This window comes from Nothobranchius furzeri, chromosome 9 (assembly GCF_043380555.1).
Source record: "Nothobranchius furzeri strain GRZ-AD chromosome 9, NfurGRZ-RIMD1, whole genome shotgun sequence".
Classification (NCBI taxonomy): domain Eukaryota; kingdom Metazoa; phylum Chordata; class Actinopteri; order Cyprinodontiformes; family Nothobranchiidae; genus Nothobranchius; species Nothobranchius furzeri.
This window is the reverse complement of record NC_091749.1, coordinates 34,256,187-34,270,474: the sequence shown is the minus strand read 5'-3', so window position 1 is coordinate 34,270,474 and position 14,288 is coordinate 34,256,187. Positions and strand designations below refer to the sequence as shown.

General features: G+C 38.7%; 1 protein-coding gene across 3 annotated transcripts in view; it reads right to left on the bottom strand.

Moving 5' to 3' along the window:
* Positions 1-14,288, bottom strand: part of fzd3b (frizzled class receptor 3b) — a 29,959-nt gene that overhangs the window by 9,500 nt on the left and 6,171 nt on the right. For all 3 annotated transcript variants that reach the window (XM_015952781.3, XM_015952782.3, XM_070554801.1), the window contains exon 2: positions 262-458. In XM_015952781.3, coding sequence (XP_015808267.3) covers positions 262-458 — 197 coding nt within the window. The remainder of the gene's footprint in view (positions 1-261; positions 459-14,288) is intronic.

Below are 14,288 nucleotides of genomic sequence, written 5' to 3'. Positions count from 1 at the left end.
TGATCTTGAAGATATTTTTAAGGAGTAAAAGTTTCTTCATTAGACACCACTCAGCACACACTGTTGCTTATTCTTCACTGAAAACCACAAAAGCACCCATCATTCTGCACTGAATACAACAAGTCAAGACACAAATTGGACACGTGTAACAAGCTAGGCATGCCTGGTGAACTGAACTTTAAAAATGAACCAAAGAAAAGTTCAGACTTAAAAGGACATGTTTTTAGAACCTGAATGATGTAAAATGTTTTCGATTCATACCTGCTACACTCCATGTCGTCTGGCCACGCTACTCCAAATACCTCCATGAGTTTGTGGCACTCCCCCTTGGCACGCTGACAGATGGACCGACACGGCATGGACAAGCGGCCATATTCTGTGCACACCGGAGCATACAGGGCACACAGGAACATCCTCAAGTCAGCGCTGCACACGAGGTTGACCATTGGATGAAATGGCTTTGGGAGGAAACAAGAGAACAAATCAGATTATTCGTTTGGAACTAAAAAAAGCTCTGAAAACAGTGAAGTGTAGAAAATTTGTACAACAATGTCAAAACATTGTCATTACCACCATTCATGGAAGAATGAGCACAAATTCTCTCATATACAAAAAATAATTTACTCAAATTATCAGCAGCACCTGGCAGAAGACTCACGTCCAACCTTAACAAAGCCATCAAAGAGGAACGATGAATGTACTCTGACCATCTGCTGCAACTTACACCGCCTCTTCACTTGGCATCAATGTTTAGAAGCTTCTGAATTATACATAGCTGTGGTCATTTTACCAAACACTGCTTGGGAGTAGGAGACGGTGAGCTCTGAGGGTACAAACAAGCTGCACGGAGATATTTATATTCCAAACATTATATATGGTCCCTTTAGTGGAAAATAAATGTCAGAAAATAAGACATGGGTTTTAAAGGTACTGGTTACAATCTCCAAGATAATTGGAAAATTGTGATTTATTGATTCTCTGGTGCCACTGAAGTCCCAGAACAAAGACGTCATTTTGGTGACAGCTTTGTGAGGTGCTGAAACACAAATTCATACAGCAATAAATGAATACATTAATTCTGAAAGGATTACTGCTTTAACATTTATTTTATGGTCTGCAATGATTTTTTTAACAATGTGCGATTTGAGCATAAAAGGTTGACCACTGAAAACAGATTTTAAAAACTAAAAATGAAAGAAAATCAAAGATGACAGAAATTAAAAGTCTCTGGAGCAAAGAAGCAAACATGCAGCTTGACTGCACACATCACTGGACTTTGTGTTTATGGTCATTTGAAATGTGTGTGCATGTGACACAAAATGCAGCACTTAATTCAATCGATTATCACAAAAGCCTGTGTGTGTGCTTACAGACTGCATCGGTTCATTTGTGCAAATCTTCATGCATCAGTAGATATGTGTGCGTGTCATGTGCATGCCAGTATGAATTCATAGGTTCTAAGTGTATTTTGATCGTTTCTCAATCGCTGTGCTCTAGTTCCACAGATGGGGGGAAGCTCCACCAGTAAACAGATGCAGCGGTGCATGAGTGTGTGACACAGATTTGACTCTTGCACAAAAATCTAAATAATTACGTGCACAGATTTATTTAACTTTTTAAAAATTATTCAACCACTTTACAGCCCTCTTTGTTGCAAGGTCTGATCGGGCAGTTTGCACACAAAAACACATTAGCTTTAGGTGTAGCCTAGCTGGAATAACATAACACATCATGACTTCCAAGTCCCTGTAGTTAGACTAAAGAAAGGGTGTGCTAGTGCTTCTCTCACCATTCATAAAAATTACAGGGTGATTTTGGGTTCTGAAACAAGCATAACACATTGAGAAGTACTAAGCTAATACCTCCCTATATAACCAATAAAACCTGTTATAAGCTTTTGGTTTATAGTTGATGGTTTGATGGAACGGTCTTCTACCAGCTGAGACGTTCTCTGCTGTTTCCTGAACACTAAACCAACAACAGCCTTCCTCGTTGTGAGTCAAGATGGAAGAGTCCATGAATGTTAAGTGACTGTGTGAGATCTGTCAGGGTTTTCTAATCGTAGAGTTTCACTGTATTTTCTATCAGAAGCTATAATGCAGGAGATTGGTATGGGAGACTATTCTCCTGTTCAGCCAGCATGAAAAATGACAATTAGAAATACTAATTAAAAAACGTTTGTTCGGTGTTCTACATCTTTAATGAAACTGCACATCTTCATACGTTTGGATAAAAGAATACACTCACACCATTCTGTCTTTGTGACACAGTTGAGTCATGAAATGTCACTAACTACTGGTCATAATGATCCAAAAAAGGTGGTGAAGCATGAAAAATATAAACATTTTTTAATGTTTTACTCTTTTCATTGCACCTCACATAATATTTTTCCATTTTTCAGTGTATGTTAAACCCAGCAGTAACAAGCCTAGAGAGGAAACAAATGTATACATCCAATGAATAGCAACTAATTTGAATGTGTTCCCTTGTCCTCAGCCTTAAATTCAGATATGAGCATCAGTCTTTGTTCCCGTCTGCCCACCCGTCCAACTCATATTTCTGCTTCAACCCTAAGGCCACAACTGTGAGTGGTAGCCGCTTTCTGAATGAGTGCCTCCCTAGCTAGAAGAATAGAAGCTTTCTTAAAGTCACCTTAGTCGATCTCTACAATGAATTTGTTAGAGGCGTCCATTTTATGTGCCCTCATTCTGCCCAATCTGCTTGCACGTGAGTCTTCTTTTACATGCGTCATCATTCGCGTATTGCGAGTGTGTCCTACTTATTGTGTTTCTCAGTGTGTGATGAAGCAACGTTTGCGTGCCTTCTAAAATAAATGCATGTGTGCGGTTAGCTGTGTGCAATTATTCTGACATTCAGGGCAATTGGCCCCCATCTCTCAGCACAAAGAGAATATTGATATTAAGTGGCCTGACTGTGCCACCCCGAAAGGAAAAACATGGTTTGGCAATCATGTTTCTATAGAAAATAACTCAAGTGAATTGCCTGTTATTATGCATGTCAGTTGTGATGGACAAGCACAAAAGGGGCAAAAAAAGGAAAAGACTCCAAACCTTCCTGGAGGGTTAAGGACAATGAAACATGGAAAATGTAGGAATTAAAATGGAAGCTGGAACAGGAGGATTCAAGGGCACTGGGGAAATTATCCTTCGTTCTTCCTTTAGTTTTTAAGATATTTCCCTACAGTATAAAACATCTCGCTGCACTTCACAGGTAAGATCATTTGTTTTGGGTCGTTCATGATCATGGTCTGAACATTTAGATTTAATATCATTTTCACTGCAGCTCAGTGGTTGTAAAGAACATGTAAGTCAAATCTCCTCTTCTAAGTAACTAAACATGGGTCCACTCTAGCGAAATATCTCTATAAAGGCAAATGCATCAAATGCCGTTCGGCTCAATGTTGCATGTGAATGATATGAAACCAACTGTGAGGATTCAGTACGGGAAAAAAGAACCAGCATTTTTTTTCCTTTGTGAAAAGGTAAAGAGAAAGGCCCCTGACTGGTCCACCTCTGACTCAGTGGAAGGATTAAGTTTCTCTTTCTTCAGTCCTTCTCTCCATAGAGGCTCAGTGGGAGGGAGAGAGACGGGAGGAGGAGAAAGCTTTGAGTAAAAAATAAACAAAAAAAAGAAGAATGAAATGCCAAAGTAAAAGGCATGTGATTAGCAGTCATGTAATGCAAGCAATTACACTTCAGGCAAACAAGAAGTCGTATTACAGCTGTTATGCTGGAAGCTGAGCAGACAGTTTTTAACGAGGCTGGCATGTTCTTCCTCTACATCGACAACCCAAGTGTAGCTGGTCTAACCCAATTTCATTTATGAGTTTTTAGAGAAACTTAATGAGTACATCAACTCAAAAAGGTGGAAAACAAATACAGAAAAATTATGATCTTTTTTTGTAAAATTCCTTCCTAGTGACAAAACTCAAATTCTTTGATACTTTTTTTTCCATATTTTAAACTTAAAGGTTTACAACTTCGAACTTCAGTCGGCTGTTCTGCTCGCAATGAGAGTAAAGCAGATCCAGTATTGCTCCATATATAATATACTCCATATATCTGATATATATCCATATGTCTGATATTTTCCAGGTAATTAATATTATTTTTACCCAATTTTCTTCATTACTTGTTCATCTCTCCTGTCAGAGAGCAGATAAAAGCAGGAATGCAAGAGTTTTTGTTGTATATTTTATTTCTGACATTTTAAGTTGTATTTATTTTAATATTTTTTTCAAGTTCCAGAAAAACATGTGCTTAATAAATGCTCTAAAACATTACTGTCCACTGATTTTTCTTTTTATTTAATACTTGGTCAGTTTATTGATTTGTTTGCTTAACTTTGGTTAAATGTAAGATTGACTTCTGTGCAGATTCGTGAGTTGGTTAAAGGGGAACTTGGCTGTTTTTACTTGCTTTTAGCACCCCCTAGTGTCCGTTTGTGGAACCAAATTCAAAACCCATCCCTCGCTGTGCGTTCGTCTTTTGAACACCTTCATCTAACAGCTGAAATGTCTCCTCAGCCTTCATTAGAGTCTACAGGAGTGATTTATCACTAAATTAATCAAATCAGCTGTCATGATCTAAAATGTACTGGATACAGACTGCAGCACCAGGTATGTCAGCTCAACTCTTTTAAGTCCTAACAGAGCGGTTTGCCAGTCTTAAGTTGTGGGTAGAATATTGGGAGCGGCCATAGGGAGACATTTCATTAACCCTGTAAAGGGTTGTTTTAGCACAAACTGGCTCAAGAAAATTATTTAAAGAGCGGGTCAATTGAGCCTCGGAGTCCTTCTCCACCCACGTATCAATTTTAAAAAATGCAACATTAGTAGGCGTTGCCTGGAGGACCGAGAGGGCGGAGCCGCGGCAGTGACGAAGACGATGGCTAACTAGACGAAGCTAGCTCCCTTCACTCTGAGCAGTTGATAGAAGTGGAGGACGTTTCTCCCCCTCCTTACACAGACACTCGAGAAGAAAGGGACCAAGTCTATTTGGAGGAGACAAGCGGACCTGAGTCTTATTGTTTTGAGCTTGTGAGTTGCCTGAAACTCCCAGAACCGACCCAACAGAATCACCTCTGAAAGGTAAGTAGCCGTTAGCCATAGCATTGGATTAGCTGCAGGGTTTGTCTCCACGGCCCTAAAAAGCTAGTATTCAGCATGTTTTAGAGGTTTATCTGCTTCAGCACACCTGGTTTTAATCAGCAACAAATAGCTGAGCTGCTTAACAGCTAATCTAACCTGTTAAAGCAGGAAAATCCACTGAAACATGCTGGATAGCTCTCCGGTAGCCCTGGGCTCAAGTTACAGTCTGCTGCATATAAAGTTATGAAAATACCCCATGAGAAAATCATTCTGTAATGTGTTCAGCCCACTAAAACTGCCCTGATTTCTTTATTTATTTACTAATAACAGCTGCTCTCTCGGTTCTAGGTCCTCTGGTGTCTGCAGCTGGTCTCTGCTGGTGTCCTCAGGATCAGGAACTTCCAGAAGAATGTGCCTTTCGATGACTCTTTCCCCCTTATTTGTTATATTAATTAAATAAATCTCAATATATATATTTCCTGTTTTTGTTCATGTCCATAAATACTTAAACATGCTTGAAATTAGAACGAGCTTTTAACAGTGAGGTGCTAGTTTAATTAATTACAATAGAGCTAGTTAAACATGCAACAAAAATGTGATATTCAATGTAATTTATAAATATCCATTAAAATATCAAAACTGGAATCTAAATGAGATATTTGGCAGCACAAAAAACTTGTCAAACACAATATTTATTATAATAATTGTAGGCAGACAGGAGACAGAGCTGATGGAGGTTCTCAGTCATCGAAGGATGGCTGAAGGCTTTCCAGGAACAGGAGATGTGGTGTTGTCTCTTCTCTCTCTATTCTGCCAGATGATCTGATAGGTTACAGGTGTGTGAGGACATCCTCATGCTGTCATAACCAGATGACAGGAGTTATCAGGTGATCAGCCAGGCTAATGAGATGCAGAAAGAAAACAAATTCAGGACAGTGTACAATATGTGGTGTTGCTCACCTTATGTGCTCTTATAGAATATTAATGTGTGCATGCCTCATGGTGTAGTCCATATTTTGCTGAATGTCCTGCAATAATGCAGGTTATTAGTTACTTTACTTTTGATAGCAAAAACAAAATATTTAATATAAAAGTTATTTTCCAGGAGAATCAGCTCACACGTCACCACCAAGTGTCACAGGGCAGAATCAGTAGCCTCCTTCATGATGTAATCACATACTTATTTAATTGTTAATATCTTAAAAATTCTGAAATGTTTTAATTTTTTTTTTTTTTTACCTTGAACAGTTCACTGAGCTTGCACTGTCACTGAGGTGGAAGCTGGAATCAACAGCAGACACCTTACATCTTGGTCTTTTCAGGGGGTCTGGACGCTCTGGGACCTTCTGGAAGATGAATTTTCATCATGGTCCCTGTGGGTCACCAGACACACTGCGGCTGTGAACTCCATTCTGGCTGGCTATGTAAAAACAAAGAAGCAGCACATTTATAAATGTTTAAAAGAGCATAAAATCACGTGTAAAAATAATCTGTAAAACAAATTAAAACTAGACGGTAATAATAAAATGTTTACATAGAAGATTATTAAAAATAATTCACCTTTGCTACAGGGAAGGTTTCACGTCAGCCTGGACAAGTGCATTCTTGCAGCTAAATCAGTCTGACAGCCAGTGTCTTGGGTAGATTTAGCCTGAAAAAAAAAATAGAAGCACATTGTTGTTGGGAGTTTATAAAGTCAGATAATATACAAAAGAATCTCCTATATAGGCGCTTTATAACATTCCTAGTGTGTGATCGTTGTTATAACGTAAAAGTCAGTCACACATGATGTGGAGAGCCTGAAATGCGACCTCCTAAACAGAATTCCTCACAGAACCGGGTCACAAGCTGGGTTTCACGCTGTAATGCTGTCAACTAGTGCAGCGTTAGTTAGAGACACTGTTGCAGAATTGCCGACTGACTAGCTAAAGGAAGTGAACCACGTCTCTCAGACTTTGCATTTAGGTAGGGAATTGTCTTTAGAAGATGTTAAAACGTTTATTTAGCTGACTCACCTCAGACTGGAGCCCGCCGTGGTGGGGGAGCAGAGTCGATGGGCTGCATCTAAATCGCGGAAGAGCCACGGTGGGCAGCCTCCCTCTTCAAACGGAGGCGTGCAGAATCGCGGGTAAAATGCCCACAGAGTCACCGCAACCATACTACACTACACCTACTCACCGATACTAAGACGATATGGAACACTAAACCCGAAATACTTTCCCAATTACACTAACAGCCAAACACTAACTAAACTACAATATACAACAGCCAAGCTAACACTAAATAAGTATTTATAACACTAAAAGATATGCTAAAGACTAGGATATGCTAATGCTATATGCTAATGCTGAACTACCGCTGACCTCCTACACTCGCTTGCAAATCCAACTCCCACTCGCCACAGGGCGTGGCCGAGACGCTCGTTGCTTTTATAACTTTGGCACGGAGCTGCTACGTAGTACTCTACTGGTTTACGTAGTACTTTACTCTTTAGCCATTGGCTAAAATTTATTCAAAATGACTCAAATTCTATGTTTTCAGCTGAAGGTGGCGCATTACTGTGGTTTTTAGACAGAATTTTTAATTTTTAAAGAAAATGCACCAAAATGCTAAAATAAAGAATGCACACATTTAAAACACTATTAGACACTCATTTATACAGTTCATCAGCAAAAAAAAGTTAATTTAGACGTTACTTGCTCTTTAAAAATGTGAAAAAGTTGCAAAGTATCCCTTTAAATTCAGAGTTCAAATGCCATTTCAGGTTCAGAAACTACTGTTGTTGGTGACAATTTAGCAGGAAAATAAGGCAGGGCACGTCTAAATATCTCCCGTGTCTCGGCTGTACGTGTATGGGATGGAGAGAGAAGAGGGAGAGGCCTGATTATGGCAAATGCAGGAGTGGGAGAAAAAAGAAAGGAAAAAAATAACAACCCAGAAACCTGGAGAGGAATTGAGGAAAAAAAGAGTGGCTGTTACTCGGTGGATTAGAGAGTCAAATGGATTTGAAGGAGTGCTTAGTGTGCGAGAGCCTCACACACTTCCTCTAACTGTCACCAGCTTTGTTTTGTGGTCACATCAAGGTGACGGGCTGTTGTGTCAAAGTTCCCAGAGAATCTGGCATCAATCCAACAATTTTAGAAGAACCTGCCCAGTGTGTGCTGGTTTTCCCATCTATCAAATGCAACTTCTGAAGCCGTTCCTGTGTGCCGTCAGAGTTTTTGGAAGGTTTCATTGACTTTTTGTGGCTTTATGATTGAAAACAATAGTCAAAAAATAAAATAAAAACCAGGAAAGGTCTGTGGTGTAGTTCTGTGGATTTGTTTATAATGAAACTAGTATTTACTGACTAATCAGCTCTCAGCACAATTATAATTAACACTATTTTTTTAAGATGAATGAGGGGAAGCACAGCGGAAGAAAAATCAGACAGTTTCTTATTAAATCTTGCCAAACGCACGCACGCACACACACACCTCATGCTATCTGTTTTATTCTCAAATCAGCAGTTTAGAGCCTGCAGCCTGCACATCGGCTCTTTTCGTTCTCTAGCTAACGTGTAACATCCTGTCACCACTGGATATGAGAACTAAATCCTTTTATTTGCTTTTCAAATGAAAGCAATAAAACAAGTTTACTTCTCCTCCATCCATTTCTCCTCCTGACAGACTATTATCAACATCCTGCTCTAATGCATTACAGCCAAATTATATTCTCTCCTACAGTGAAAGTGAAGAGCATTATCACAGCCCACAGTTATATAATGGTTACACCATCTTTATCTACTTGCACCACCCACATATTTATTCCATTTTAAGCATAGTTTCTTATGTCTATTCGCCATCTTCACTGCACAAATTTAAACTCCCAAAACATTTTGTCTGCCCTACAATGATGAATGTGTTCATAAAGAAATTGAAACCACAAAACACACAGAAACACTGTGGCAATGCTCCAGTTTCTTTATGCTTAGAAGAGGACCAGGCGTAGGCTTTAAACTGATGAACTGCACTTTTTCTGATGCACTCCTCCCTAATCTCTGAATGGACAGTTAAGGAAGGGGCACCGTTCTCTCACACTCTCTCCCCCTTTCATCCATTTGTTCGTTTATCCATGTCTATCCATCGTTCAGTTGGGAGGACCGCACAAAGCCGTTAATGGCATTCCCCTTCACGCTCACTTCCCCTCCTCCCCCCCTTCCATCTTTTTCTCTTGTATTCATGTCTTATTTTCTTTGCCTGCCATTTACTCTGAGCAATTACGCTGACATAGACTTGTCCACCTTCACTTATTTTCCTTTTAGCCCTTCCAACATTAGCATTTATTGACTTCCCCCACTTCTTTCAGTGATTTTATGATGGAGAAAAAAATACTATGAAAATGTAACAGTCTCCATGTGTCAAAAGCAGTAATCCATCCTACCGACCAGATAGAGATGTAGATTAGCTATCCATCCATCTATCCACCAATCTACCTGCCTTTGCTTGCAACAAGAACACAAATAAAAATTGCCAAACAGAATTGAAGTAAAATAAAAACAGAGGCTACAGCTCATGGTTAGGGTAGTTAAGGAGGCAAAGGTCAAAAGACTATTATGTTACCCCAGTCGGGTATCGGATGTCTTGATGTTGTTATCTATGCTGAGAGGAGACTAATGCAATAGTCTATAATAAAGCCTGAAATTACATGAAACTGTATCTTTAATGAGGCAGCCATGTCTGCTTTTCCAGACATCAGTGGTCAAAAAACCCCCGAGTTGTGATCTTTCCAAGCTTACGCCATACTTTATGTTAAATGGGTATGTGCGGGTCCAGAGCTTCATAAGGTTTGATAATTATTATATTCCTGGAGTATGAATATCAGAGCTTGTAAGAGAGAGGATGACCTTTCACATTTGCCAGGCAAATTCATCTTCACCAACTAAAACACAAAACTATCAGAATAACATTTTTATTTGCTTCTGTCAGTGTGCCCCAGGGCAGCTGTGGCTACAATGTCGTTCATCACATTTTACCATTCTATTTTTGGGCAATTATTGCCCCTTTTCCACTACATCTTGCTTTTCTAAGAACATGCCACACATCATCCAATTATTTTCCTCCCCTCCCCTGGCTGACTCCCTTCCTCCACCCTCCATTCCTCCCTATCCTTCTCTGCCTGTTTAACTACCATGGCAACAGGTGATGTGTAGACTCTTTCATGGCCATGCCTCATTGAGGATAACAGACAAACATTCACCCACTCAAATTTTTGAAGGGCTCACAATGGGCGAACAATCAAAAAAGTATAGCTATCAGCCTTGCACAAGAGGTGACATGGGAACACAATGAAAGTGAGAATAAAAGAATCGAAGATGCGTAAGACATGAGGTCAAATGACATGATAAAGATGAAGAACCAAAAGTGAATCAAATCGCCTACACATTTTAACACCAACACGTTGCATGTCCCCAACCAATGAGGAAAATTCACAACTCTAACTCGTGTATCCTAAACACGTAAAGACAAACAAAGCAATGTGATATAGAATGCATTGTTATGCTACTTCTGTTTTATCCTCTATGCAGATGATGCCATTATGTACATCGAGGGTAGGATTCTGATTCTTGAGTTCCATTATCCAGCATGTTTTAGTTTGTCCCTGTTCCAACGCACCTGATTTAAATCTGCAGAGCTTGATAACTTGGTGAACAGGTTAGTCAGCCATTCAATTAGGTGTGCTGGAGCTAAAATATACTGGCTAGTGGCACTCCAGGACCAGGATTGGCTACCCTTAAGGTACATGATAGGAACATCCTTCAACTTGCTTCTAAATTATCTGTTTAAGTTATCCACTGACTGAAAAAGCTTCCTGTTTAATAAGAAACACCCCCAAACTACTTGGTATGTACTTTCGAAAGACTAACAAACCTAAAGAATGTCAAACATTTATGTTAAAGGCTAAAAATTAAAAACTGTGACCGAAATATTTAGGAGTTCATCTAGATCAAACTCTTGTATTCAAAAACGTAAAAAAGTATGGGATTCACTGAAATATAACATATCCTTCTCTCAATCAAATACAGAACATTCTTACACTGGACGCATCTACAATTTTTAAAATCATTTCTAACATAAAGTGTTGGATATCCTACTGGTTCCAGGCCAAAGAGACCACAATCAAACTATTCAGATCTTCCCAAATTCATGCTTTAAAAGGTGTAAGACAAAAAAAATTAAAAAACACACACACACACACACACTTAAATATGATTATAATATCCTTAGAAAATAAATAACTGCATTTTGATAACCTTTCAAATTAAAACTTACACACCATTTAGCAAATTGCTAACATTTCTCCACCCCAAATAAAGAAATTCATTCCACCTTGTTCTGAAAAACAATTTGAACATCTAGGTCCATGTTTCACAAAAATTGTTGCTCCAAAAAGATGCTCCGCTTTCGCACAATTAGCCTTTTCATTCAAAAACATCAAAGTACAAAATGGGTCTATAAACAGTCTGATAATGTCTGTTTATCTGTAGTTTTCTTGAAACTTAAAAAGTAAAAACATTCTCGCGAATCACCAATGCCAACATCCATCAACCAAGGACTTTTTTTTTATTTTTAAGGATTTCTACTAATGGTTTTAATTAGTTGTCTTTTTAAAACATGTATAGATGCACTAAGGTTGAATATGTATTGCGAATTGTTTAATTGTTGTGGGCACTTGCCTGGAAACTGTAGATGGAAAGTAGGTTTAGATAAATCTGGTCTAAAGGATTTTTCTCTTGTGTGATTACTATACTACTGTAAATGATCCCTGACAGATTAATTAGTCTATTATGTCAATAACAATGCAAAAATAATAAGTCACTGCAGTCTAGCTAATCAAAATGTGTAGTTTGAGAATAGCATTAGGCGGAAAAACAATGAGAAAATGGATTTTAAATCCGTAATGGGGGTTAATTTGTCCAGCTATATGCATTTTATGGAAGCAATTTTTAAGAGTTAAAAGCTGCATGTAGCCTGATGAGTATGCAATTAGTAACACTAAAGCTTTTAGAGCTGGTGCTAGTTTTGATTAGCAGTATGCTGAAAGTGTTAAAGCTGCCTTGTGTTGAGTTGCTTTGCGTGAGAAGGGGATCAATGACTGGGAGTGTGTGTGTGTGTGTGTGTGTGTGTGTGTGTGTGTGTGTGTGTGTGTGTGTGTGTGTGTGTGTGTGTATGTTTGTGCATGTTCGTGGAAGTTGGGATTAGTACTAAGGTTTAAACATCTCCAATTGGCTGCACACATTTCCACGTACACACTTTGAGACCAGGTCACGGGTTCAGATTACGACCATAAGACATGAACAACCTATATTTGTGTTTTGTATCATAGTTAAACACTAAAGAGCTGAAGGCCAGATGAATTGGTAAAACCACAAACTCTCAGCAACTGTTTCATTTTAACCTCAAATGGTAATTATTTGGCACCAACGGTCCTCCGGGGGATGGGTCAGACGCAGAAAAAAAAACCTTCACCAGTGTGTGACGACTAATGGGACTTAAACTTTGTTTTCTTGAACTGTTTTACAAGTTCAAAAAGCTTTTTAATACTAGTAACAAATAGAAATATAAACTAAAACAGAAATGCCTTGGGGTTTCATTTATGAAACAGAGTAGAATATTTATTAAACCCCCATTTAAACTCAGCAAAAAATAAAAATAAAAAATAAATTAGACCAATTTACCTCAAAACGGCTTTAGTCAGGAAATATTGTTAATATCAAACAGATATCAGCCCAAATACCTGCTTAAACAAGACTGTGTTCTGTCAGAACTACTGTTTAAAGAAACTCCGACAGGTCAACCTCTGCCGGTTTCACTGCCAACGTTTAATTCACATTTTAATTAAAAGCTCGATTCACAGATTAACTGTTGCGCGTGACACAATTAATGCACCAATTAGTAATTTGAAGATGTATGAAAGTTATATCTTAACATATTCCAGGTCCAAAGTTCCCCTACAGTTGGGCACATTTTTCTGTCAAGTTTTTCTTTACAAATCAAATTTTGTGTGGAAAGTCACCTACACCATTTTTAGACCCTGTTTTGTGCATAAGCAAGCTTTATAAATGAAGGCCCTGATCAGGACCCTGGTGTAATCTCAAATCTATTATGTCAAATAGCAATGGTATTTGAACTATGAAAAATCTCTTTAAATCTCCTTCAAGCATTGTAAGACTGGATCAGCAGTGGTGGCAGCTATGCAGATGGGAATGGTCTGCCAAAAAACAGCACCAAGCAGTGCCTTTGTTCTGTGCATAAATAAATAATTGCTTCATTTGGGCTGGCAGCATCAATTGGCCATCAGAATGAGCAGGATAGTCAAGAGTTCAACTGAAATAAACAAGAACTTTAAAACTGAATGAAGACCTGCCTGTCTGTAGAGTGAATAGGGTAATGAGCCTCTTAAGATGGAAAGAAAAAGCAAGAAAACACACACACACACACACACACACACACACACACACACACACACACACACACACACACACACACCTTTAAATTCCAATCTTGTATTCACACAAAACTGAATAATGAAGAAAAGGAAAGAAAGCACAATTAGACAAGACTCAAACTATGTAGGCTCCTTGAATCTTATGCACACCAATTTCCTGTTGCGTGGGACCTGCTGGGTGCTGGACGCCACTTCTTAGAATCACCGGTCTTATTTTGAAAGACAGGACCCCATGGTGAGAGAAACACAGACAGCAGATACAGTAGAATCTGAGGACTTCACACAATTTGTCACTCTGTCAGTGTTTCTCTTGAAACTCCACTGCTCCACTTTTCTTTTCTGTTGTTACCATCTGTTATTGTTCAGGCCTCAATGGAATATTAATCTATCTCCCTTTGCAATAAATTGAGTTTGTTTTGCTCATTCTTTTTTTCCCTCTTTAAAAAATAATCAAACACACATTTACTAAAGAAAAACTAAAAAACTACTTTAGAAGCTGTTGTGTGAGTGGGGTATATGTAAAAATTATTAGTTTTTGGAGAGGGTAAAGTTTCTAAACAAGGGTGGTCATGAATAAGAAAAGCTTTTAAGCATCTTTCCTTAGTAATTAAGTGTAGAAAGGCCTACATGTCAGTTCATTGTCACTTTGTCAACTACTCTTTGAGGCCCACAAAAGCCCACGTGACTGCAC